Below are 24,757 nucleotides of genomic sequence, written 5' to 3' on the forward strand. Positions count from 1 at the left end.
GTTCCACCACTCTTTGGTACGTAAAAAATCAATTCTGCTAGTTTAGACAAATGATTCAGTACTGTTTTTTTAATCTTTTATGTTAATGAATGTGCTGACAGTCAAACATGTTCAAGGAACTTTTCTTACACTGATGTTGAAACCAGCAAGTGCATATTATTCTTCTCCCTCTCTCCGCATTTCTACGAATACTCCACAAAAGTGCCAAATCATTTGGTTCTTAAATTTTATTGCAAGGACCTTAACCCTTGCATATATAACCACTTGTCCTTTGTTTAAAGCCACTGCTTTTTGAGGAAGGTAACTTGTACTTTCTCAACTTCTATACATTACTTATGACATGTTCCTTTATTTATTAATTTGTGTTGTTTTACCCAAAAAATGAGAAAGAGGCAGAAAAAAAATGTCTCTTTGCCAATCAATATTCCTTTACACAGTAGTATATTTTTAAGAGATATGAGGTTATGCTTGGATTATAAATGACTTGACATGATCATAGTTTCATTCACATAACTGCATTTTAAAACCAAGTGAAGATATTTTTTAGGAATACACTAAGCCCCAGTAAGAAACATCTGCATGTATTTATGTATGTAAGGATCTTCCTTCATCAGATTTCAATACGTAATCACTGGAATTTAATATCTAATCTTTTCAATACTAGTAAAGTAACCACATCCACTACACACATTGTGAAATGAGCAGCAGACAGGGATGTAGGAAAAGGACTTTGATTGCTTGTTTATTTCATGAGAAGTGATATACTCTCATACACATATTACATTCAATCCAGTGTTTCCCAACAGTGCATGAATCTAGTATATTTTATTCAATCTCAAATGAAGGTTATGTTCTTGATCAAAATGAGGGCTAACAGAATTCCCTGATTTCTCTAAATCTTCTGTGAGACATTGTTAGCTTTGGAGGCAAAAGCTAGGTAACAAAGCAAGTATTTTAATGTGTATTTCTACTTCTGATGCTTCATATCACACTGAAATATCACTACAACACACAAAGAAATGTTATAATATTACAGAAAGGGCACTACCATCATTTGCAAGGCGATTAGAATAGTATGCAGTGCTGTTAATTAAAAATGTGATTTTAAGAAAATGTTTGACAGATATGACTTGAACATAAACCTACAATATCTTGATACACAGCACTCAATGAATGGAAATCATGGATATCCAAGCATTTTTTTTTCTGTCACAGTTATCATAGTACCAGACTATAAAATTTACATTAAAATTTTGTCACTGAACAATAACAAATATCTACACCACAGAAAAAGTGAGAAATTAGATTCCATGTTTTAATCAGTATTCAATTACCCACATTTCTTGTGCTCATGGCTGAATGGTACCTACAATATAACTGTACTGTATAAGACAGAATAGAATAATCTCTTTCACCAAAAAGTCACTTGGGCAAAGAAAATGTACAAACTTGCAACTCAGATCTCCTGTACCACACATAAAATAGCAGGTTACCTTATTACGTCGAAGTGGGTGGAGATTACATCTACCTGTTGCATTAGAAACTACAAACATTGGCTGAAGAGTCAGTACATGATAGGGTACGAAAAATAATTAGAGAGAAAAATGGACGAAACAAACTGGAAGACACCAGAGTAAATGAACTACTCTGCTTAAAATGACTTGAAATAGGTCAAGCGATTTAAGCTACTTAATAAAACTCAGTTGGAGGATACAATAGCTAAACTGTGCAATTTACTAGACTACCAAGTTCATCAAATATACCTCTAACTGAAACAAACCTGTCCAAATGTCCCACGTCCCAGAAACTCCAGTACCTCATACTGGGTTGTCATGGAGTACAACACCTCATGTTGGACAAGCTGATAGTCACCATCGGCAGAAGACGACCCTTGGGGCGCAGCCGGGCCGCCCCCCTTGCCCGTGCCGTGCCCGGCCGTCGTCGTGGCAGCTGTCGTGTGTGCGCCCGTGGTTGTAGTGGTCCCTGTATCGCCGCTCCCACTGCCCACATCACCCTCCCGTTCACAAGACTTGCGCTGAAATGTTACGATATAAATTTAACTGAATTCAATGAGCTGCAGACAGTTAAAGACAAAATCTGCACTTAACAAGAAATTGGAGGTGTGTTCTATAGACAGCTTGGTGACCATCAAAGTAATTTACCACCACTATCACTGTGTTTTTCTTCCCTTTAGACTTTTTGCTATGAGCTGACACGAAATGAAAGCATACATGAATACATCACCAGAAAAAAATGCAGTGTGGATTGTACTTAGCAAAAGTAGTAATCACAGTAACCTATTTACATTGCTTAAATGTTTCCAGTAAAAATCTGTGTATTCTGGATTACATGTCTTTTTTGGGTATCTATGTAGCCTCCAGTTTGGATTAACCTGGATAATGAAGAGCCTGCTATAGCTAAAATTTACCGAAGTAATACCAATAATGCAAAAAGATTGAGAGAGTGGCAAATTTCATCTGCAGCGTCACTGTCCATTTCAGTACTGCACCACTAGAAATGATTTCTATAAACTCTGCTTTTTTTTCAGTTTTGCATTATTCACTGCAACAGTTCCTAACATTTAATGTAGATATGGGAAACGTGATGTATCAACTTGTCGACAGTTACATGCCTCTTGAATTCTGAATCTTTCTGGACTTCCATGTGGCAAAAATTTAACTTCCTGTTTGACAAGCACAGTCTTTTGCAGTGATTCCAAATCTAAAGGACTTTTCTTATTATAATCTTTCTAACAATTACCACAACCCAAAAAGTGTTGGGATTCTAATTTCTACTCTTGAAACTCTGCACGTTTTTAGTTTGATTATGACCTTTTATTCTACTGGAATGTACAATTGGCCACATTTCTTGAAGTTTTTTATTGATTGGACTAAAATGTTGGTCACTGAGAAAAAAGGAATGATCACTAATGGAATAATGTGTCACTATTTCTCTTAGGTGTTCACAGAGTAGAACATGTTTTTCATGGTTGCAGTATTACCAATAACAACCGTCAGTTAAAAAGACAATTTTTTGCATGCTAGGAAGTAAAAATTCATTTATGTAGATGAACAATATACTACAAACTTCATTAGCTCATTTGTCTCTCTCTTCAACGACACACAAAGAATACAGGCTTCTTAGTCGTTTAAGTTGTTAATACCAAAGAAATTGCAAATAGTTGTCTTTAGTGGGAATTATCAGTAACTGAACATACTGTACAAAGTAAAAAGTGAGCCGACAGTATTATCGCACTCCAAGCATAATTCAGATGCTTCACTTCCCAAATAAAAAACTTTTCTGCTCTCCTTTCTTGAACTTTTAGCTCATCTCACAGACAGTGACAATGGAAAGTCCCCACATTTGGTACGGAGCTTCTCACATTTTATGCAGGTCTCCATTTAAGTTTGATCGAGCTGCTGATTAAAGTTTTCATTAAAAGAATTGAGGTAAAACTTATTTTGCATTAAAGTCTAGATTCAAGTGAAGGAATACTGGATATTTTTTCTCCACAGCTTGCGTAAAATACTTTATTCTGGGAAAGATTATGGTTGAGCTTAGTGGTGAATATTTTACTATAACCAGTAATCTGGGGAAAAATTTCTAAGATTATTGCACTGGTCTTTTGATTTCCCCCTTTTTTATCCTGCTGGACAGCTTTGAATGCAGCAGTCCTGTTTCTAGTTACACCATGCAATGGCATAAATACTATTTTGCATACTCGATTCTTTGCCAAGAATCAAAATATTATCTTTGAAGGTGGATGGGAAAGATTTTGAAGTGTCACTGCAAGACTTATCTTTCTTCATATCATACTATTTAATAGGCTGTTGCAGGAGAATGTCTTGTACAACTTTAGTTCTGAATGAATTAACAGTATTGGTCAAGTCTGACTTTTTCTTGACAATTCTTTTGCCAGAATAATTCCACTTCCCAAATTTATATATTCTTGGCCCTTTAACTCTGATAATCTGAAAAGTTCACCAAATTTTTCACTGTTCTGATTTCTTTCTTTGGCACACTTTCAACACTACCTTCACAGGAACTCGTTATGAAATACCTCCGTGTACAACAGATCTACAAAAGAGCGCTGTCTTTGGATGTTGACAATAATACGAACACATTGCTGAAACACACCATTTGGTAACACCCAACATGCTTACACAGTATCACGTGATAGCACTGACATGAAAGCAGGAACAGAAACCATGACAATCGTTGAGTAACATTAGTTTTCAGTCCTAACAGTATTCTATGGGCCTGTATCTTCAAGATGAGGCCCCAGACTAATATAATTTCCACATACATTATGTGTTGTACCAAACATCAATTAATGTAATAACACATGCCAACACGGCAACAACACAACAGAAAATACAACAGCTGATTAACGGGTAGCTTTGAGAGAGATGTAATAGTGTATGGTAACAGAGAAACAATTAGGTATAAAACATAATGCCCAGCACAAATCCTTGGATAGCTATTTCGTATATCATACATAAATACAACAAAACTTGAAAAGAGAAAAATGTATATACACTGCAACACTAACCAAATCAAAAATATAAGTCTTAAGCATTCACTACCTTTTGGCCGCAACGCTGGTACGTATCAAACAGCTTTATGGTCGAGGCACGGATAAACTGCTGTGATGCGACACTGTTTGGGCTTTTTTGGGCTGCATTGCTATTGGTTTGTGCGTGGTGTCGGACAACGGACTGGTTTATCTGATTAACATTTATTGTATATATGCTGTCTGCTGCAGCCTGAGCATAGTCCCTCTGTTGATGCTGTTGATGTTCAAGCTTTCGTTTCTTGTGACTCTGGTGCACCACCGCCCCGTTGCTGGAGGAGAGGGAACTAAACATGTCACGAAGTCTCTGAAAAATAAGAAACACAAAACACATTACTGCAAAGTGTCATGTTACCATCGTAGAGTTATAAAGTTTGGAGCACAAGATACACATATCATAACTCCTCATCCGCCTCCTCCAATACATGTTCTCTGTCAAAAATGCTCACGTGAAATGCGCAACAAACTGCAAGTTCAAATGATAAGTAATGAGTTTAAGGTTACATACATGATCACATTAAAATAAAACACGCTTATGGACCCTAGCAACAAACATAAGTTGATAGTATATCACACTTCCCATTAGTGACCATACTGGTTATTCCTGAGAAAATAAATAGGTTTCATTGAATCATACAGTATTCGTTTACTCTGGTACATTTTCTTCATTTGTCCTTTTATGGGACGAGGAAGGAAAATGGATTAGGGTCTAGCTTCACCACTTCTGCCATACAGCAGACAATACAAATGGGAAAGGAGAGAAGCAGAAAATGGGAAAAGAGAGTGGTGCTTAGGCAGAACAGAAGACTGTGTAGAGCTGGAGCGAGAGCAGAGAAGGGGATAGGTAGGAAGCAGACAGGTAATGGCACAGTTTAAGGCCAGAGAGGTTAAGGAAATATAGGATATATTGCAGGGAGAGTTTCCACTTGCTCCACTTTTCTACAGAACCTCAAAACCTTCTCTCAAAATTCACTTCACTTGGTCCTCATCTACCCAACAAGCCACCTTCCTCCATGTTTACCTCCATCTTAAGGATGGCCACATCAGTACCTCCATTCATATCAAACCTACCAACCACAGCAATACTTCCACTTCGACAGCAGCCAACCTTCCATACCAAGAAGTTTTGTCAACAATGTCTAGCGATCCATAGTCATCGCATTTGTAGTAACAAGTAATCCCACACCACATATACGAAGGGTCTCGCAGAGACCTTCGCAAATGTAATTACCCTCCTAAGTTTGTACAGAAACAAATATTCCATGTCTTGTCTCTCCAGCCATGTACCATCCCCCATGTATCCAATGTAGAGCCACAAAAGGAGCACTCCCTTCATTACCAACGACAGAAGCAACTGAATCACATTCTCTATGAGGGTTTAGACTACTTTCACTGTGCCCGGAGATGAGAGAGATCCCTTTCATCCCACCCACTGTGGTCTTACACCACAACATTCTTATCTGTTCCCTGCTCCCAAAACTCCTGCCTCACAGCTCATATACCTGGAATGTACATAGATGCAAGACCTGTTCCATACATCCTCCCGCCCCCCTCCCACCACCACCACCACCACCACCACCACCACCACCACCACCACCACCACCACCTACTCCAGTCTGGTCACAGGCCGGACCACTAGTGAAAGCTATCACATGATCTATAACTAATCTGCAACCACTGTGCTAGTTTCTACATGGACATGATAAGAACAACACTTGTTTGTTTTGAAGAGGCAGTACCACACATTTCAGTCCAGCCAGATTCAAACTGCCACCTCCTAGAAACTTGCAGAGCAACAAATTATGTATTTATAACAATTAAAACAATCAATACATTTTTGACAAAATAATTAGATAGATAAAAAATCTAATCACCAAGTGGCGGCAGAATACAAACGTAAAAGAAGGTTATAATTTGGCAAGCTTTTGGAACCATTGGCTCCTCCCTCAGGCAGAAGGATTGAAGGGGAAGCAAGAGGGATGAAGGAAAAGGGATAAATTTCAGGAAAGTCAACCAGAACCACAGGTCAGGGGAGACTTATTGGACAGGAGAAGAAGGAAACACCGATTGTTGGGGACTGCATCGGACAAGATTTGAAAACGTGAGAGCTTAATGGTGGAAAACAGGGTAATACAGACAGAGATTATGGCTTAAACATCGTAATTGAGTTAATAAGAGTGAAAAGGTAAATGTATTGTACGTAACAGAGGTGGGTGGTGAAAAACAGATGAGTAAGACAATGAAAGATGTAGGAAAGTAAAACAGAGTGAAGAAAAAAGTTGTTACTGTGACGAAATGCTGAGGCAGAAGAAATTAACGTACACTAAGGCCGAGTGGGTGGGAAAAACCAAGGACATGTTGTAGCACTAGTTCCCACTTGCATAGTTCTGGGAAACTGGTGTCTGGTGAAGAATCCATAAGGCACGTGTTGTGAAACAGGCACTGAGGTCACGATTGTTATGTTGTAGAGCATTCTCTGCAACAGGATACTGCATGCTGCCAGCAGACACTCCCTGCCTATTCCTATTCATCCTAATTTATAATTTCATGGTAGTCATGCAGATGTAAAAGGCCAAACAATGTTTATATAACAGGTGATATATGATGTGTCATTTTACAGGTGGCTCTTCCTTTGATAATATACGTTTTGCCACTTAAACAGCTGGTATAGATGGTGGTAGGAAGGTGCATAGGGCAAGTCTTGCAGTAGCGACAGTCAGGGACAGGAGCCGTAGGGTAGGGAGATGAGTGCAGAAGGAGCATAGGGCCTAACAAGAATATTGCGGAAATTGAGAGGGTGATGAAAAACTATTCTGTCAGACCATAAGCTCTTTCTGCATTGAAGTTGGACGGATTTGAAGGATGATCTCTCCTGCAGGAAGGTCCAGCAGTATAAATGGCGTTAGTTTGGGATAGCTGCCACATTAAACAGCATCACTATTCAGTTCATTTCTCAGATTCCCTTCCTCTCCTTGTGAGGAAAATTTTTATATGAAATTTGTTTAGAAAAGGTGGCAGAATAAACGAGTTGTTATGTACACAAGACGTAACACAATTCCAAACACTAAATTACATTAGATTTTTACGAAAATATGAGTCACTGGAATCAGTGTGGCCAGTGATTCATTTAGGTCAAATGTGGATTCATACATATTATTCTGTGAACAACTGTTAGTGATAGTGCCCAACAAGTACAATCAAACATAATTGCTACCATGCTGACATACAGAAGTATAGCCAAGTGGCAGTACTGTTCTGCCTTCCCTCCCTGTTTCTCAAGCATAAAAATGAGGGTGGTGCCGGGACATGTATTCAGTTTGCTTTGCCACATAATAAACCAGTTACTGACATTTTCAGCAACAAACAAGGAAACACAACACAACAAAAAAAATTTAACTCAGCCATCAAGGGACCAAGCTTATCCACTCTTTTAGAGGAGGGGAAGGGGGTGGAAGTAATGTATCAGACAACAAGTATAAAAAAATAAATAAATAAATAAATAAATAAATAAAAACAGGGATGTTTGTTCCAATAAAATATAAACAACGCAAACAGCTGGTGAAAGGCAATGGTGTGTTAAAATGTGAGAAAAAGTTGTTCTCCTACATAAATGATAATGATAAGAATGAGAAATTCTGTGGTTATAACAATTACTGGAGCAATTTCTTTTTTCAACGGCAGTCAAAATATATACATTTCAATATTTCACCTCGATCAGCCATTGCAATTAATACGCAAGTGGATACATACTATTTGGCTTTTATTTAAATTAGTCGTCGTCGTCCCCACTAGCAATTTCGTTTGAACATCAATTTTTTTTGTTAGTTAAAGAAAGTAATAACCATACAGAAACACCTTTAGTTACCGTTTATGGAGATGGCTAGTTGAACTATGATGATTCTTAAATTATTAGAATTTCCAAAGCAATTACTTTTTTTTTCTTCTTCAAAAGCAGTATACAACCGAGCACTATGCAATAAAATTATTAATTATATTTCAATTGAACACTCTTCTGCAGGAATTGTTCATTCTCATTTAAGGTATCAATATCCACTCATCTATTACAAAGTTGTGAAATCTTAACCTCTCATTTTTCTGATATTTCTTCATATATTAATATAATGACATGGAAGCCATATGAATGTTTAATAATATCTCAAAAGCAACATTATTCAACCGCTGATAGAGAGCATCTACATCTACATGATTACTCTGCAATTCACATTTAAGTGCTTGGCAGGGGGTTCATCGAACCACAATCATACTATTTCTCTACCATTCCACTCCCTAACAGCGCGCAGAGAAAAAACGAATACCTAAACCTTTCTGTTTGAGCTCTGATTTCTCTTATTTTATTTTGATGATCATTCCTACCTATGTAGGTTGGGCTCAACAAAATATTTTCGCATTCGGAAGAGAAAGTTGGTGACTGAAATTTCGTAAATAGATCTAGCCGCGACGAAAAACGTCTTTGCTTTAACGACTTCCATCCCAACTCGCGTATCATATCTACCACACTCTCTCCCCTATAACGCGATAATACAAAACGAGCTGCCCTTTTTTGCACCCTTTCGATGTCCTCCGTCAACCCCACCTGGTAAGGATCCCACACCTTGCAGCAATATTCCAACAGAGGACGAACGAGTGTAGTGTCAGCTGTCTCTTTAGTGGACTTGTTGCATCTTCTAAGTGTCCTGCAATGAAACGCAACCTTTGGCTCGCTTTCCCCACAATATTATCTATGTGGTCTTTCCAACTGAAGTTGTTCGTAATTTTAACACCCAGGTACTTAGTTGAATTGACAGCCTTCAGAATTTTACTATTTATCGAGTAATCGAATTCCAACGGATTTCTTTTGGAACTCATGTGGATCACCTCACACTTTTCGTTATTTAGCATCAACTGCCACCTGCCACACCATACAGCAATCTTTTCTAAATCGCTTTGCAACTGATACTGGTCATCGGATGACCTTACTAGACGGTAAATTACAGCACCATCTGCGAACAACCTAATAGAATTGCTCAGATCGTCACCCAGTTCATTTATATAGATCGGGAACAGCAGAGGTCCCAGGACGCTTCCCTGGGGAACACCTGATGTCACTTTAGTTTTACTCGATGATTTGCCGTCTATTACTACGCACTGCGACCTTCCTGACAGGAAATCACGAATCCAGTCGCACAACTGAAACAATACCCCATAGGCCCGCAGCTTGATTAGAAGTCGCTTGTGAGGAACAGTGTCAAAAGCTTTCCGGAAATCTAGAAATACGGAATCAACTTGATATCCCCTGTCGATAGCGGCCATTACTTCGTGCGAATAAAGAGATAGCTGTGTTGCACAAGATCAATGTTTTCTGAAACCATGCTGATTACGTATCAATAGATTGTTCCCTTTGAGGTTATTCATAATGTTTGAATACAGTATATGCTCCAAAACCCTACTGCAAACCGACGTCAATGATATAGGTCTGTAGTTCGATTGATTACTCCTACAATAGTGTGCAGACCTATACAGAAAAATACTAATCTCTGACACCACTTTCCTCTGTACCGTAACATATAATACCCACAGACAAATACACTTTTCTATTCGAATGATCATTATCATGTAAGTTCTTCTTGCTGTAGTTTAACTGGGCCTCTGATGTAATTACACTGAGGTGACAGAAGACATGAGATACCTTCTAGTAACATTACCAACTGAAATCAGGACTCATCTGACCAGTTCATGGTTTCCGAGTCAGCTAGGCTCCAATTAATAGGGTCACGAGCCCAGGAGAGGTACTGAAGGCAATGTTGTGCTGTGGGCAAAAGCACCCTCATCACTCACCAGCTGCCACAGCCCATTAATGCCAAATTGTACCACTCCGTCTTGACGGATGTGTTTCTCATATGTCCACATTGATTTCTGCGGTTATTTCATGCACTGTTGCTTGTCTGTAAGCACTGACAACTCTATGTGTAAATGCCACTACTACTTTCAGTCATTAAGTGAGGGTCACCAGCCACAGCATTGTCCATAAGAGTAATGCCTGAAATTTGTTACTCTCAACACACACTAGACACTACGGACTTCGTAATATTGAATTCCCTAGCTATTTCCAAAATGGAACATCCTATGCATCTAATATAGCTGCAACTACCTTTCTACATTCAAAGTCTGTCAATTCCTGTTGTGCAGCCATAATCATGTCAGAAACCTTTTCACATGAATCACCACAGTACAAATGATAGTTCTGCGAATACACTGCCCTTTTATATCTTACGTAAACAATACTACCAATATCTGTATATGTGCATATCACAATCCCATGACTTGTCACCTCAATGTATATCAAATGTGCAATACGACAAGAATAGGTGCTGAATATTCAATATCTACTAGAACATGGGAGAAAAATCTTTTACTTCCTTTGCATTTTGCTACACAGACATTAACAAAGGAGAGTGAAAAATGCATACCACTATGACACTGCACATGTTTTATGATACCATTTTTATACATCAGAATCTAACTTCTTGGCACTGTAACACAACAAACTGGAGTGAGGTGCAGTGTGGGGAAGGGGGAAGGACAGGAGGGAGAGACAGACAGGGGGAGGGAAGGGGGAGAGGGGGAGGGAGGTCTCTCTCTCTCTCTCTCTCTCTCTCTCTCTCTCTCTCTCTCTCTCTCTCACACACACACACACACACACACACACACACACACACACACACACACAAAATTCCCTCCGCTACAAAATATGATTTGTTGATGCCTTGGGATATCCCTTAGTAACCGATTTATTCTTCCAGTCAATATAAGCCATACCGTTTCTTCTGCCTAATTCAATTCAGCACCACCTCATTAGTTAATTCATCTACCCATCTGATCTTCAGAATTCTTCCGTAGCGAACTTTTCAAATCCTTCAAGCTTCTTCAAACTCTTCCTGTCTGAACTGTTCATCTTTTACGTTTCACTCCCGTATAAGAATGCACTCCATATTCATACAAATTTCCACGATCTTCTAATTGTCGATTACATAAAATAATTATTTTTCCCTATCTTCCAATCGCAGTAAAAACCCTGAAAAGACAACAGCAGCGCAAGGTAGCAGATAAACACAGAGCCAAACATCAGGTAGAAGATCAATGTAAATATTTGCACTTCAGACAAAATTCTCTAAACGCATTGGGGTATGATTGAAAAATTGTGTAATTGGTGCAGGGTTTTATTATTTCAATCATAAAAAAACGCACTCTTCTCCACCACTTCTCATATGAGGCCAGTTGTGACCTGCTGCGGTTATGTTCTTCTCGGTCCGCCAGGATCTATCTTCCCTTTAGTTTAAAGTTCTTTATTTAACATTGCAGTCTCTCTGGATCGATTCTTTGTAGATGTTCATTTCATTCCCTTTTATTTTCATCCAGTTTTTCTTTTCCACTCCAAATTTTCAATACCTTCAGAATACATCTGTCTAATAAACTCTTGGTCTTCATTTTTCAGTGTTTTATGCTTCAAGATAATTATTCCACGGGTATTTTTAAATCTATTCAACTTCATCCACGCAGCTTCTTCGTATTTATACGATATTTTACATCCAGTATAATGAAGGAAAAAAAACTATGAACAGGTAAAGTAACCTTACTAACAACTTAGTCCTTACTGAATTTATCCACAAAATCCCATTGACTGGACATTTACCAGAACATATTCTGTACACATTTTACTTAGTTCATGAATTCCTTTTCATAAATCATCATCTCTGTTGGTGTTACCTGAAAAATACGAGGGTCATTTAATATGCAATCAACACTTTTTCTGAAAGAAGATTTTATCCAAGACTCCAATACACCAAATTATTCCCCACTCTTTTGGGTACAAAACTCTATTTCTCATTATAATCTCAGTTCAATGTGACGGGCTTACACCACGTTACTGGTAGGACCTGCAAACCCACCTGGTAAGACACTACTGGTCGACATCAAAGCCAAAGTTTTGTTACATCAGTAACCATATCATCCGCATACTGCATCCCGCGGAGTGCATCCTTTATTGGGTCAAACAGATGGAAGTCTGCACGTGCGAGATGCAGGCTGTAGGGTGAATGAGGAAAAAGGAGGGGGAGGGAGGCAGGGGGGGGGGGGGGGGGGGATGGTGGTGGTTAGTGTTTAACGTCCCGTCGACAACGAGGTCATTAGAGACAGAGCGCAAGCTCGGGTTAGGGAAGGATTGGAAAGGAAATCGACCGTGCCCTTTCAAAGGAACCATGCCGGCATTTGCCTGAAACGATTTAGGGAAATCACGGAAAACCTAAATCAGGATGGCCGGAGAAGGGATTGAACCGTCGTCCTCCCGAATGCAAGTCCAGTGTGCTAACCACTGCGCCACCTCGCTCAGTAGGGGAAGGGGGGGGGGGGGGAGGGGGGAAGAGGAAGGATAAGAAGAAAGAATGTGTCTTGGATAGATCTTCAATGCACTGTATCATCAAAACTGCATATATTCAATACACAAATATAAACACTACCCAAGTTTAAATACGAAGTCCACCAAATACAGCACAATAGCTTCGGAAACTGTGAAATCTATGCGATCTGCTTTTGTTACATGAAAATCCACAGGGCACATGACCTCATCAACCAATCAAAGCTCCGAATCAGAGCTTATTACACTTATATGTGATCAGCCAATCACATCATAACAATTTCAGCCCGTGGACACACAAATGATGAAAATACAGGGTGCACATAAGTCCGGGAACAATTTAAATTATTTATTGCACAAGAACCAAACATTGTACAAATATCATACATATGCCATTTTGAAGAGAAACCCTGAAAGATTTTTTTTCATGTATACCGCCACAAAATAGTTTGGTGAGTTCAGGTGCAGAGCGAGATTTCTGTGTGTTGGAGTTCGAAATGGCCTCCCTGGTCACCAGATCTCACTCCGTGTAACGTTTTTCTTTGGGGACAAATTAAAAATCTGGTGTATGTACCGCCTCTACCATGTGATGTAGCAGAGCTCTGGGAGAGAATATGGGAAGCGACTGCCACAGTCGACAATGCCATGCTGGGACAGGTATGGCAAGAATTAGATTACCGCATTGATGTCTGCCGGGTCATTCGTGGTTCACATATCAAATGTTTGTAAAAAAAAAGGTTTCAGAGTTTCTCTTCAAAATGCAATACGTATGACATCTGTACAAAGTTAAGTTCTTGTGCAATAAATAATTGAAAGTGTTCCCAGACTTTATGTACACCCTGTATATTAAGCATGAAACAGGAATAAAGTAGACGTCCCACAGTAATAGACAAAGTATACAGTACAAACGTTTAATGGTGAGGGAAATGAAGCTGCCTATTTCCCCAAAAGGCATGGAATTTTAGTCACTATCTGTGCTTGCACCTTTCTCCAAAAAGAATTATTGCAACAAAGTTCTGATGGGAGGGTAAAGTTTACGTACTTCAATGGAAAAGTACTCTAATACTTCATTGAGGGAACATGCTCAACAGAACATATAATCAGCTAGGTAATCCCTGACACATTTGTTCCTTCTGACATGTGAGATGGCACCTCTGGTGTCCCACTAAATTCCTTCCACAGTATGTATGTTAACAGAATGATGTTTCGAATCTACAAAATTCAGACTATGGTTCACTCTAAGGTGCTGAAAACCTTCCTTCAGTACTGAAAAGAGTGTTGTATGAACTGAAGTAGTCACTAACGATCATCATCTCAGGAAGGATCTTATCTTTGATTATTCTTACCAACTCTTTGTTGATCCAAAATTCAACAGGTTCAAGGAAGCATTTTTCTGAGTTCCAGCGAACACTCAGTTCCCATAGATTTTAAGGTCTATGTCGTGTTTCTTACTGCCAAATTTCACCTGGTCTATTTCAAGGACGACTCATGGTCCCCCGAACTGTTGTGAATAGTTTATTGCCCACTGGATATGCACTTCATAACAGAAGGAAGACTAGTCTGTCCCCATTCGCAAAGGAATGTCGAAATCTGTGACAAGTATCACCATCTTCGGGTACGATGTGGAGACCCGCACGGCGCAGAAATCTGAAATATTTCAGACAATCATTTGCAACTCACCAAACCAAGTACAAAGAGCCCAAATTGGGTAAAAAATTACATGGCACATGGCACCAAGGGCATTCCATTGCTCGTTGTAGTACGTTGTTCTCACCCAATGACAACCATAAGTTGGCTTTGGTTATTTTATAGAACGCAACTTCACCTAGAAAGCATACCTCCACATTCAAGACCGAATTACAACCAGAAAACTATATTCGCCTACGAATTGCCAAATCTGATAATAAGTCACAGTGCTTGATATAGTATTGACACTGATCGAATGATAGCATCACAAGACCACTAGGGATATACTATGAACTACACGACAAGCTGAAACACTGCATAAAAACTGACAATTTCCTGAAACAGGAAATTCATAATCTACATTAGAACATATAATTTTCTCCAACTGAAGCTGTGTTCGGTTTCCTGCCTATCCACACCCTTCGAAATCACAATACAACTGGGAAAATAGCTGATTATTCGTAACAAGATTACACATTTGATTGGTGCACCACAAGTTACAGGTACACCTGCCACCACAATAAGGTTTTCTGCTTTTACAATCATAAGCTTTGCTATACCTCGCTAAGAAACAAGTCAATCTAAGCTAGAGGGTTTTTTTTTTTTTTTCCCCACATATATTGGCTTCACCGACTCACAACCAAATTTGCTTTATAAACTAACACAAACCTCAGGCTATGCTACAGATCAGTCTGTCCCCACGATCAGATATTTTACGGCAATTCTAGCTGTGCTCTTGTGTCCATGCCTAAACACAGCTGAAGATCACATAATATCTGGAAAAAACAGCTGAAAACAGCCAAACCACACTCCTGGAAATTGTGGTCTATTTGGAAGACAACAGCCAAATATCTGTGACAATGAAGAATATTAATGTCACTGCTTCATTCGCATCAATTTAAGTTGTGTTGTTATGCTTAAACCTCACCATAACATGGAAATCATGATAAGGAAACTGAGACAGCCACATATTTATTACAAACAAGAACAGGAATGTCACTGCTTCATTTGCAGGAACTTAAAGCGTGCTAATCAAGTGGTCACTGCTATTGGCTAACTAGACCACATATCTGTACTAGCTTTGATGGGCTGACAGCAGGAAATCGAGCAGCCGCCATCTTAATGTCACTGTCTCGGAAGCTAATGGAGCGTATTTTGTGGATAACATATTTAAACTTGTTTATTCCAAAAATTAGCAGTTCCAACAACACAGCACATAATATCAATTGTGCTACAGCGGCAGAAAATCCAATACTGCTATGTAAAAATTTTATACACTGTATAAATCAGTAGCATAAACTGCAATTAATGTGACTCAATTTTCAATATCAGTTACATCACTTTCAGACTTATGTGCCATCTTTCTACACACAACCTGTACAGTTACACTAAGGTGAAATGAAATTCACTAATGGAAGTCCAAAATAAATTACATTAATCGTCAGTATCCCTTGATAATGTGTTATCTTCACAGACAGCAGCAGAAGACAGTATGTACAGCACTGCCCTTTGCTTTTTTTTTTTTTCTATGCTTCTGTTCCTCACAATGTAAGGAATTCAACAAACAGGTAACTCAGGGATTAGTTGAAAATTTGAGAGAACGAAAAAGAAAGTTTTGGAAATATTTAGTGACCATCGTTTCTACAAAATCTTCATTAAATTACTACATTTGATCCAGTGAAATTAACAATCTACTTTGGGTTACCCAACATAAAAATGTTTTCAGCTCTGTTTCATGTTACGGATGCAAATCACCATGAGATTCATGCCATTGTACCAGTTATTAGTCTCTTCCTGTTCCATTCATGTATGGAACACAGGAAGAATGATTGTTTGAATGCCTGTGCACTTATTCTAATCTTACCCTCATGATCCCTATGTGAGCAGTACATAGGGGATTGTAGCATATTCCTAGAGTCATCATTTAAAGTCGGTTACTGAAACTTTGTTAATAGACTTTCTTGGGATAGTTTACATATGTCTTCAAGAGTCTTCCCAGTTCAGTTCCTTCGGCATCTCTGTGACAGTCTACCATGGATCAAACAAACTTGTGACTATTTGTGCTGCCCTTCTCTGTATTTGTACAGTATCCCCTGTTAGTCCTATTTGGTACAGGTCCCACACACTTGAATAATATTCTAGAACCAGTCACACGAGTGATTTGTAAGCAGTCTCTTTTGTAGACTGATTCCACTTCCTCTGTATTCTACCAATAAACTTAATTGTACCACCTGCTTTACCCATGAGTAAGCCTATGTGATAATTCCATTTCATATCACTACAAAGTGTACACCTAGATATTTGTATAAGTTGGTCGGTTTCAACAGTAACTCACTGATATTATTGTTGTGGTTGGCAGGAGAGCCAACCATGTTTTTCTAAAGGAGGCCGATATGCACGCGTTTTAGCTCATGCAGGCTGGCGTGAGGTCTGGAACATGACAAGGGAATTAGAATTGAGAAAAACGGACGTAGCTGGTGGAATACTTAACTTTAATCCATTAATGGAGAACGTCGCTCTTTATGGTACATGATTCACAATATCAAACGTACGGATACTGGCGCCTTGCTAGGTCGTAGCAAATAACGTAGCTGAAGGCTATGCTAACTATCGTCTCGGCAAATGAGAGCATAGAAGTCAGTGAACCATCGCTAGCAAAGTCAGCTGTACGACTGGGACAAGTGCTAGGAAGTCTCTCTAGACCTGCCGTGTGGCGGCGCTCGATCTGCAATCATTGATAGTGGCGACATGTGGGTCCGACGTATACTACCGGACTGCGGCCGATTTAAAGGCTACCATCTAGCAAGTGTGGTGTCTGGCGGTGACACCACAATTATAGTCATGGGACACTACATTTTTCCATTCTGTGATGTGCACAATTTTACATTTCTAAATATTTGAAGCAAGTTGCCAATATTTGCATCACTTTGAAATGTTATTAAGTTCAGACTGAATATTTAAGCAGCTTCTTTCAGCTAGTACTTCATTATAGGTAACTGCATCATCCGCAAAAAGTCAGAGGTTGCTATTAATATTGTCTGTAAGGTCATTAATATACAACATGAATTGCAAAGATCCCATCACACTTACCTGGGCCACACCCGAAGTTACTTCTACATCTGATAATGACTCTCCATCCAAAATACCATGCTGTATCCTCCATACCAAAAAATCCTCAATCCAGTCACAAATTTCACTTGAAATCCCATATGATCGTACTTTTGACAATAAGCATAGGTGTGATACTGAGCCGAATGTTTTTTGGAAATCAAGAAATACTGCATCTACCCCACTGCTTTGACCCAAAGCTTTCAGTATGCCATGTGAGAAAAATGGGAGGTGGGTTTCACATGATCAATGTTTTTGGAATCCATGCTGGTTGGCATTGAGGATGTCATTCTGCTCAAGATACCTCATTACGTTTTAGCTCAGAATATGTCCTAAAATTCTACAACAATTCAATGTCAAGGACATGGAATAGTAGTTTTGTGGAGTGTAGACAGGTGTGACCTGTGCTTTTTTCCTAGAACTGGTCACTGTTTTTTGTTCAAGAGATCTATGATAGATTACAGTTAGAAGTGGGCTAACTCGGCTGCAAACGCGGTATAGAATCCATCGGGCCCTGGAGCTTTGTTCAGTTTTAACGATTTCAGCTACTTCTCAACCCCCGACACAAATATTTACTCCATTCATCTTTTCATTGGTATGAGAATTAATTTGGGCAATTCTCCTCGCTTTTCCTTTGTAGAGGAACATTTGGAGAGACAGCTGTTTTTGCTGTGCTACTTTCTATTTCATTTCGTGTCTTATTCACAAAGGAGTGGACACTAACTTTGGTGTCACTAAAACCTTTACATAAACTAGAATTTCTTTGGGTTTTGTGAAACATTGTCACAATATCGTTTAACAATAGTCTGCTATGGTAGTCACTGTAAGGCATCACACATTACTATATTGACAACCAAATGCATTTCATTCATTATCTCTCCATCTATAGCCCTATGCTTTGTTTCACACCTATTGTGCAGTAATCTCTGTTCTTCAGAAGTTTCATTACATTGACTGTATACCATGGAGGTTTCCTTCCATTATGAACTCTTCTACTGAGTACATATCTATCTAGTGCACAATCAACTATTCTTTTAAACTTAGGCCACAGTTGCTCTACAGGCTACTGCCCTGTGCAGAATGTTTCAAGTTCCTCATTGAGATATGACACTACTGATTTTTTTTATCTTGTTTCCTGGATGCATATGTCTTTCTGCTTGTTTTAGTTGTCCTTTGTACTTTGCTCATCATTGTCGCAGAAAGCACTCTCGCCACATCCACGTTACTGTCTCTGATATCAGTTTTCATGTGGGCATCCTCGAAGAGGTTACGTCTATTTGTTGCCATTAGTTCCAATATTTTTCTATCACAAATGGGGCTCCTAACTATCTCTTCTATGTAGTTTTCAGAGAAGGCATTTAGTAATGATTCACAGGATGTCTTATCATCCCCACCACTAACAAAACTGTGATTATCCCAATTAATAGTTGGATGATTAAAGCCTCCACCTACAATTACAGTATGACTGGAGAACTTACGTACAAGAGGTTTTCTCTAAAGTTTTCGGTTACATCAGGAAAGCAAACTGGTGCTTTTCATTTATTATAATGTTGTTCTACCAAGAACCGACGGAAGATTCTGTTCATATGACCAGGAGATGAGTCTGGTGGGCAATAGAAGGATAGAATTATCATATTATGCCCACCCCTGATACTGGGTCCTGCCCAAATAATCCCACATGCAGCTACAATTTCTATCTTGTGGATTTGAGTGTCTTGTCTACAGCGACAAACACACCGCCTCCATTTCCCATTTGCCTATCCTTCCAATATACACTTAAATTTTCCCCCAAAATCTCATTACTATCAATTCCAGGTTTCAACTAATTTTCTGTACCTAACATTATGTGAGCATCACTGCTTTTCATGAGAGCTTTTGTTATATTTACAAAAATACTTAATGATGTGTCATATTGATATCCTGCAAAAAACTTGGAAATTTATGACATAGACATTTAGTTACATATACACTGACCTGCAACTGTGAAATATTTATCTTTTGTCTAAGAAGAGTGGAAGGCAGACAATGAAATGTTCTGAATGTAACCATATTCCATGTTTACGGCACATTCAAGCAGTTAATTTTTTCTATTATTGGTAATTTGTAAGTCCTATTGTTTTAGGAATTTTTTTGACCTCCTTAGAACGTCATTTAATTACAACTTCACAATTTGATTTCAAACTGGTCAGAGGAAATTCATATTACACAAAGTGTTACAGGTATGAAAAAGTAGTAAAAGTGTAACTGAAATAATTTTATTGTAATTACCTGCTACTAACAAATACCATCATGAATGAGAAGTAAAAAAAGAATACATATACTCTCCAAATATTTTTAAAAAGCTTCTCTGCTAAAATTACATGTGTTATGGTACCGGTATGAGTAGTAAGAAGAAACTATCTGGACACAACTGTTTAAAACTTTTGTATGTTCTATTTGTTCATTCTAGCAGAATTTCTCATCAAAAATTTTAATAGTGTTGATCACAATAAAACATAATTTCAACTTGTTAATTGCGGGTTTTGTCTTACTAGCAACCATCCTCAGATCACGTTCACTAAAGATTTGGTACTTGAGCACAATGTTGGCCACGATGTCATTGTTACTAAGCATAACTCAACAATATTACATAAAGTTGGTGAAAATGCAACTGTTAACATAGAAAGCCAACTTTTTTAATGCTGACAAGTTAAACTTACTAACAATGTTGTGATGGTCAACATTATACTTAGGCACCAAATCCTTAATAAGCATAATCTGAGGATTGTTGCTAGTCGACCAAAACCAGTAATTAGCAAGTTATCGTTACATTTTATTGTGACTGAGACCAATAAAAAATTTTAACAAATCATATAGACCACTGTATGTTCTTCAGTCAATGACATCAGGCCTTTTCACCAACAAAAAGTCTTCCTCCTTTGGCAAAATGCATGAACTTCACAACTGTGTGGCATACATTTGGGCACAACCGAATCATTTTCTTTGTCAGAGACAAGAATTTATGCAAAGCTCTCTTACTTGAAATAAGCTATTGATGGAGTACAGCAACCAGCCACAGATTGATATTAGGTTACTTTATTCAAGAAGTACCATTACCAGTTTCAAATTTAACCAATTTATCCTCTCACAGCTTTCATCAAAACAAATGATACATTGGGTTTGTTCTGCCGTGAATTCATACAGCGTGGTCGCAGCACATATGATGCGGCCACTGCCTTCTTGAGCACTGTGTACCAACACTCCAGTGACAGCAGAGTGTCATACTTCAAAGTACTTACAGTGGGGAGGCCACAAGAGATGCAGCCATAATACCGCTGGAGTCGATGGAGCCAATCAGGGTGCAGCTCCACGTTATTAAGCTGCATGGTTGCGGCCCAGAAGAGGAGTCGTCTGGTGGGCCTCCTCTAGTATGGAGCAGGTCCTCTCTCAGTCACGAGGCTATTATTGTGATAAGTGTTTACGAAAGATGAACTTTGGCTGGGATACCAGTTCGATTTTACACAGCGTACGTGAAGGAACTTGACTCCTCTTCTTGCAGCGGTGTGCCTTAGGTCTCTAGAAGAGCGTAGCATTCCAAAGGATTGGAAAAGGGCACAGGTCATCCCCATTTTCAAGAATGAACGTCGAACAGATGTGCAGAACTATAGACCTATATCTCTAACATTGACCAGTTATAGAATTTTGGAACACGTATTATGTTCGAGTATAATGACTTTTCGGGAGACTAGAAATCTACTCTGTAGGAATCAGCACGGGTTTCAGTTTCAAAAACGACTCATGTGAAATCCAGCTTGCGCTATTCATCCACGAGACTCAAGAGAGCGATAGACACGAGTAGATGCCATGTTTCTTAACTTCCACAAGGCGTTCAATACAGTGCCCCCCCCCAGTTGTTTAATGAACAAAGTAAGAGCATATGGACTATCAGGCCAATTGTGTGATTGGATTGAAGAGTTCCTAGATAACAGAATGCAGCATGTCATTCTCAATGGAGAGAAGTCTTCTGAAGTAAGGGTGATCTCAGGTGTGCCACAGGGGTGTTGTAGGACTGTTGCTATTCACAGTATATATAAATGACCTTGTGGATAACATCTGAAGTTCACTGAGACTTTCTGCGGATGATGCTGTGGTATATCTAGAAATTGTAACAATGGAAAATTGTACTGAAATGCAGGAGGATCTGCAACGAATTGACGCATGGTGCAGGGAATGGCAATTTAATCTGAATGTAGACAAGTCTTGTGCTGCAAATAAACAGAAAGAAAGATCCCTTATCATTTAGCTACAACATAACAGGTCAGCAAATGGAAGCAGTTAATTCCATAAATTATCTGGGAGTAGGCATTATAAGTGATTTAAAACGGAATGATCATATAAATTTGATCGTTGGTAAAGCAGATGCCAGACAGATTCATTGGAAGAATCCTAAGGAAATGCAATCTGAAGACAAAGGAAGTCAGTTACAGTACACTTGTTCGCCCTCTGCTTGAATATTGCTCACCAGTGTGGGATCCGTACCACATAGGGTTGATAGAAGAGATAGAGAAGATCAAATGGAGAGCAGCGCGCTTTATTACAGGATTATATAGTACTCGCGAAAGCGTTACGAAGATGATAGATAAACTGCAGTGGAAGACTCCTACTTATATCTCGCGAAGAGACCATTAGGATAAAATCAGAGAGATTAGAGCCCACACAGAGGCATACCGACAATATTTCTTTCCACAAACAATATGAGACTGGAATATAAGGGAGAGCCGATAGAGGTACTCAAAGTACCCTCCACCACACACCATCAGGTGGCTTGTGGAGTGCGGATGTAGATGTAGAACTGGACGCGAGTGATTACGCTGAGTTATGTTTCACCTCGTTTCCAAAAGTTGTAATTTATTCCACCTTTCCATTGGGTAGTCTGTACTTCGGACAACAGGTTTACTGGTAAGTTGCCGTGAAATGCCATCTGGCGCATCTGTTTTCGCAGTTTTCTTCTAACGAAATATATTTGCAAAAATGTTCATATTTTGCCAGTCACATGTGGTGGCTGCATTATGAAACATTTTTGTTTGGTCACCAACACATATCCACTCTGCACAGATATTGATTCACAACATGTGGCAAAAATGCAGAGTTTACAAAGCACATGAGTACTTACTTTATGTTTATTTTGTCACTTACATCCAACATGACCAATAAAATGTTGTATGTCAAGATTTTTGTCTTAACTTTATGCAGAGGATTCTTCAATAGTCCAACACTGAATTTCACCATTTTCTAAGGTAACTGTGGTGGAAATTTCTCCACGGAATTTTACACCACCTTTGAGTGATAACAATAGTAATGTTACTGATGACAGTGCCTCTAAAGTTGAGTTACTAAACATGGTTTTCCAAAATTCCTTCACAGAAAAGATACAGTAAGTATTAAAGAAGTGGAATAAAGAAGAGATGTCAACATAAGTAATTTAGAAGTAGATAGCCTTGGTGTAGCAAAACAGCTTAAATCACTTATACGCAAATTTTTGGGTCCAGACTGTATATCAATTACGTTCCTTCCAGAGTATCACCATTCAATAGCTCCATACCTAGCAGCAATATATGACGACTCACTCATTGAAAGTTGCACAAGTCATACCAATACTCTCAAGAAAGGAAATAGGAATAATCCACTGTATTACAAATCCATACCACTGATGCCAATTTGCAATAGATTTTGGAACATAGATTTATGACTGACCATTACAAATTGGCTCCAAAAAACCCATTAATAGACACAGCCTTCAAGGATTCAGAATATATTGGTCTTCTGAAATACAACTAGCTCTTTATTCACGAAAACAGTGCTGTCAACGGAGGAGCTCAAACTGATTCCATATTTCTAGATTTCCAGAAAGCTTTACAAACAGTTCCTCACGAGTGGCTTCTGATCAAACTGCATGCCTTTGAAGTGGCTCTTCTAATCAAACTGCTTGCCTATGAAGTATCACCTCAGTTGTGCGACTAGATTCTTGATTTTTTTGTCAGAAAGGAATTAATTTGTAGTAATTGACAAAAAGTCACTTTATCTGGCATTCCAAAGGGTATTTACAGGATCCCAGCTGTTCCGAAATAATTTAAACCATTTGGGATACAATTTGATCGGCCATCTTATAGAATGCATCCACTAGCAAGATTCAAGTTTAGCTCCAACTTGCACAGTTGTGTGCGTTTAACACTGGTATGAAACTATCAATGCAAGAAAAGTGAATGGCACAAAGACGGATGGGCCAAAACAAATGTGCCACTGGAACCCCGAAACATTTATATTTAATCGCCAGAAAGTGCAAAATGAATTTACTGATTACCACCAGAATCAAAAGTAGACTCGAAGCACACACATCTTCAAATTTCAGAAGATTTTTTAATGTTAGCAGAAACTTAAACGTATTAAATTTGCAAAAAAAAGTAACAAGTTTGTAAAAACTGAAGAGTAATTAAAAGGTTATCTATTGGTGACATAGTATGTCACATTTTTTATCCTGTTTAACAATAACTGATTGCACAGTAGAAAACAGACGTTCAAAACTAGAATATGACAGTCTCTTACAGTTTTTAACTTGAGCAAAGTCTTCTGGTTCTATTTCATTTAATGGAGTATCTTGATAAATTAAATATGTACAACTCTGTCTCTATTTCTTCACACAAAAATTTTGTTTCTCTCAACTTTGTTTTTCGTCACAATTTGCTTCAATAATAATAATCATAATAATGCGGTAACAGTGAAGGCTTTTAGCACAACACTGCCTTTCCACCGACTTTGCTCAGTCTTCCTCAGAAGTACATGGAACAGTACCACATTTGGTTTAGCATTGCAGTGTGGCAGTTGTTGGTCGGTACAACTCTCAAAGTTCGGCAGAATCTGGGGCGAGAAGTTCCGCGCTGTACTCGATCTTGCCCTTCTTGGAGACTGCTGGCGCTGAACAGTCACCAGCAAGAGATGACTTA

General features: G+C 38.7%; 1 protein-coding gene across 12 annotated transcripts in view; it reads right to left on the reverse strand.

The window, feature by feature from the left end:
* The window catches only part of LOC126282220 (homeodomain-interacting protein kinase 2), a 176,535-nt gene that overhangs the window by 125,522 nt on the left and 26,256 nt on the right, over positions 1-24,757 (reverse strand). For all 12 annotated transcript variants that reach the window (XM_049981775.1, XM_049981771.1, XM_049981780.1 and 9 more), the window contains exons 2-3: positions 4,587-4,880; positions 1,781-2,035 (exon numbers count right to left, since the gene is read on the reverse strand). In XM_049981775.1, the coding sequence (XP_049837732.1) occupies positions 1,781-2,035; positions 4,587-4,868 (537 nt within the window). In that variant the 5' untranslated portion in view covers positions 4,869-4,880. The remainder of the gene's footprint in view (positions 1-1,780; positions 2,036-4,586; positions 4,881-24,757) is intronic.

The sequence above is a fragment of the Schistocerca gregaria genome, chromosome 7 (assembly GCF_023897955.1).
Source record: "Schistocerca gregaria isolate iqSchGreg1 chromosome 7, iqSchGreg1.2, whole genome shotgun sequence".
NCBI lineage: Eukaryota > Metazoa > Arthropoda > Insecta > Orthoptera > Acrididae > Schistocerca > Schistocerca gregaria.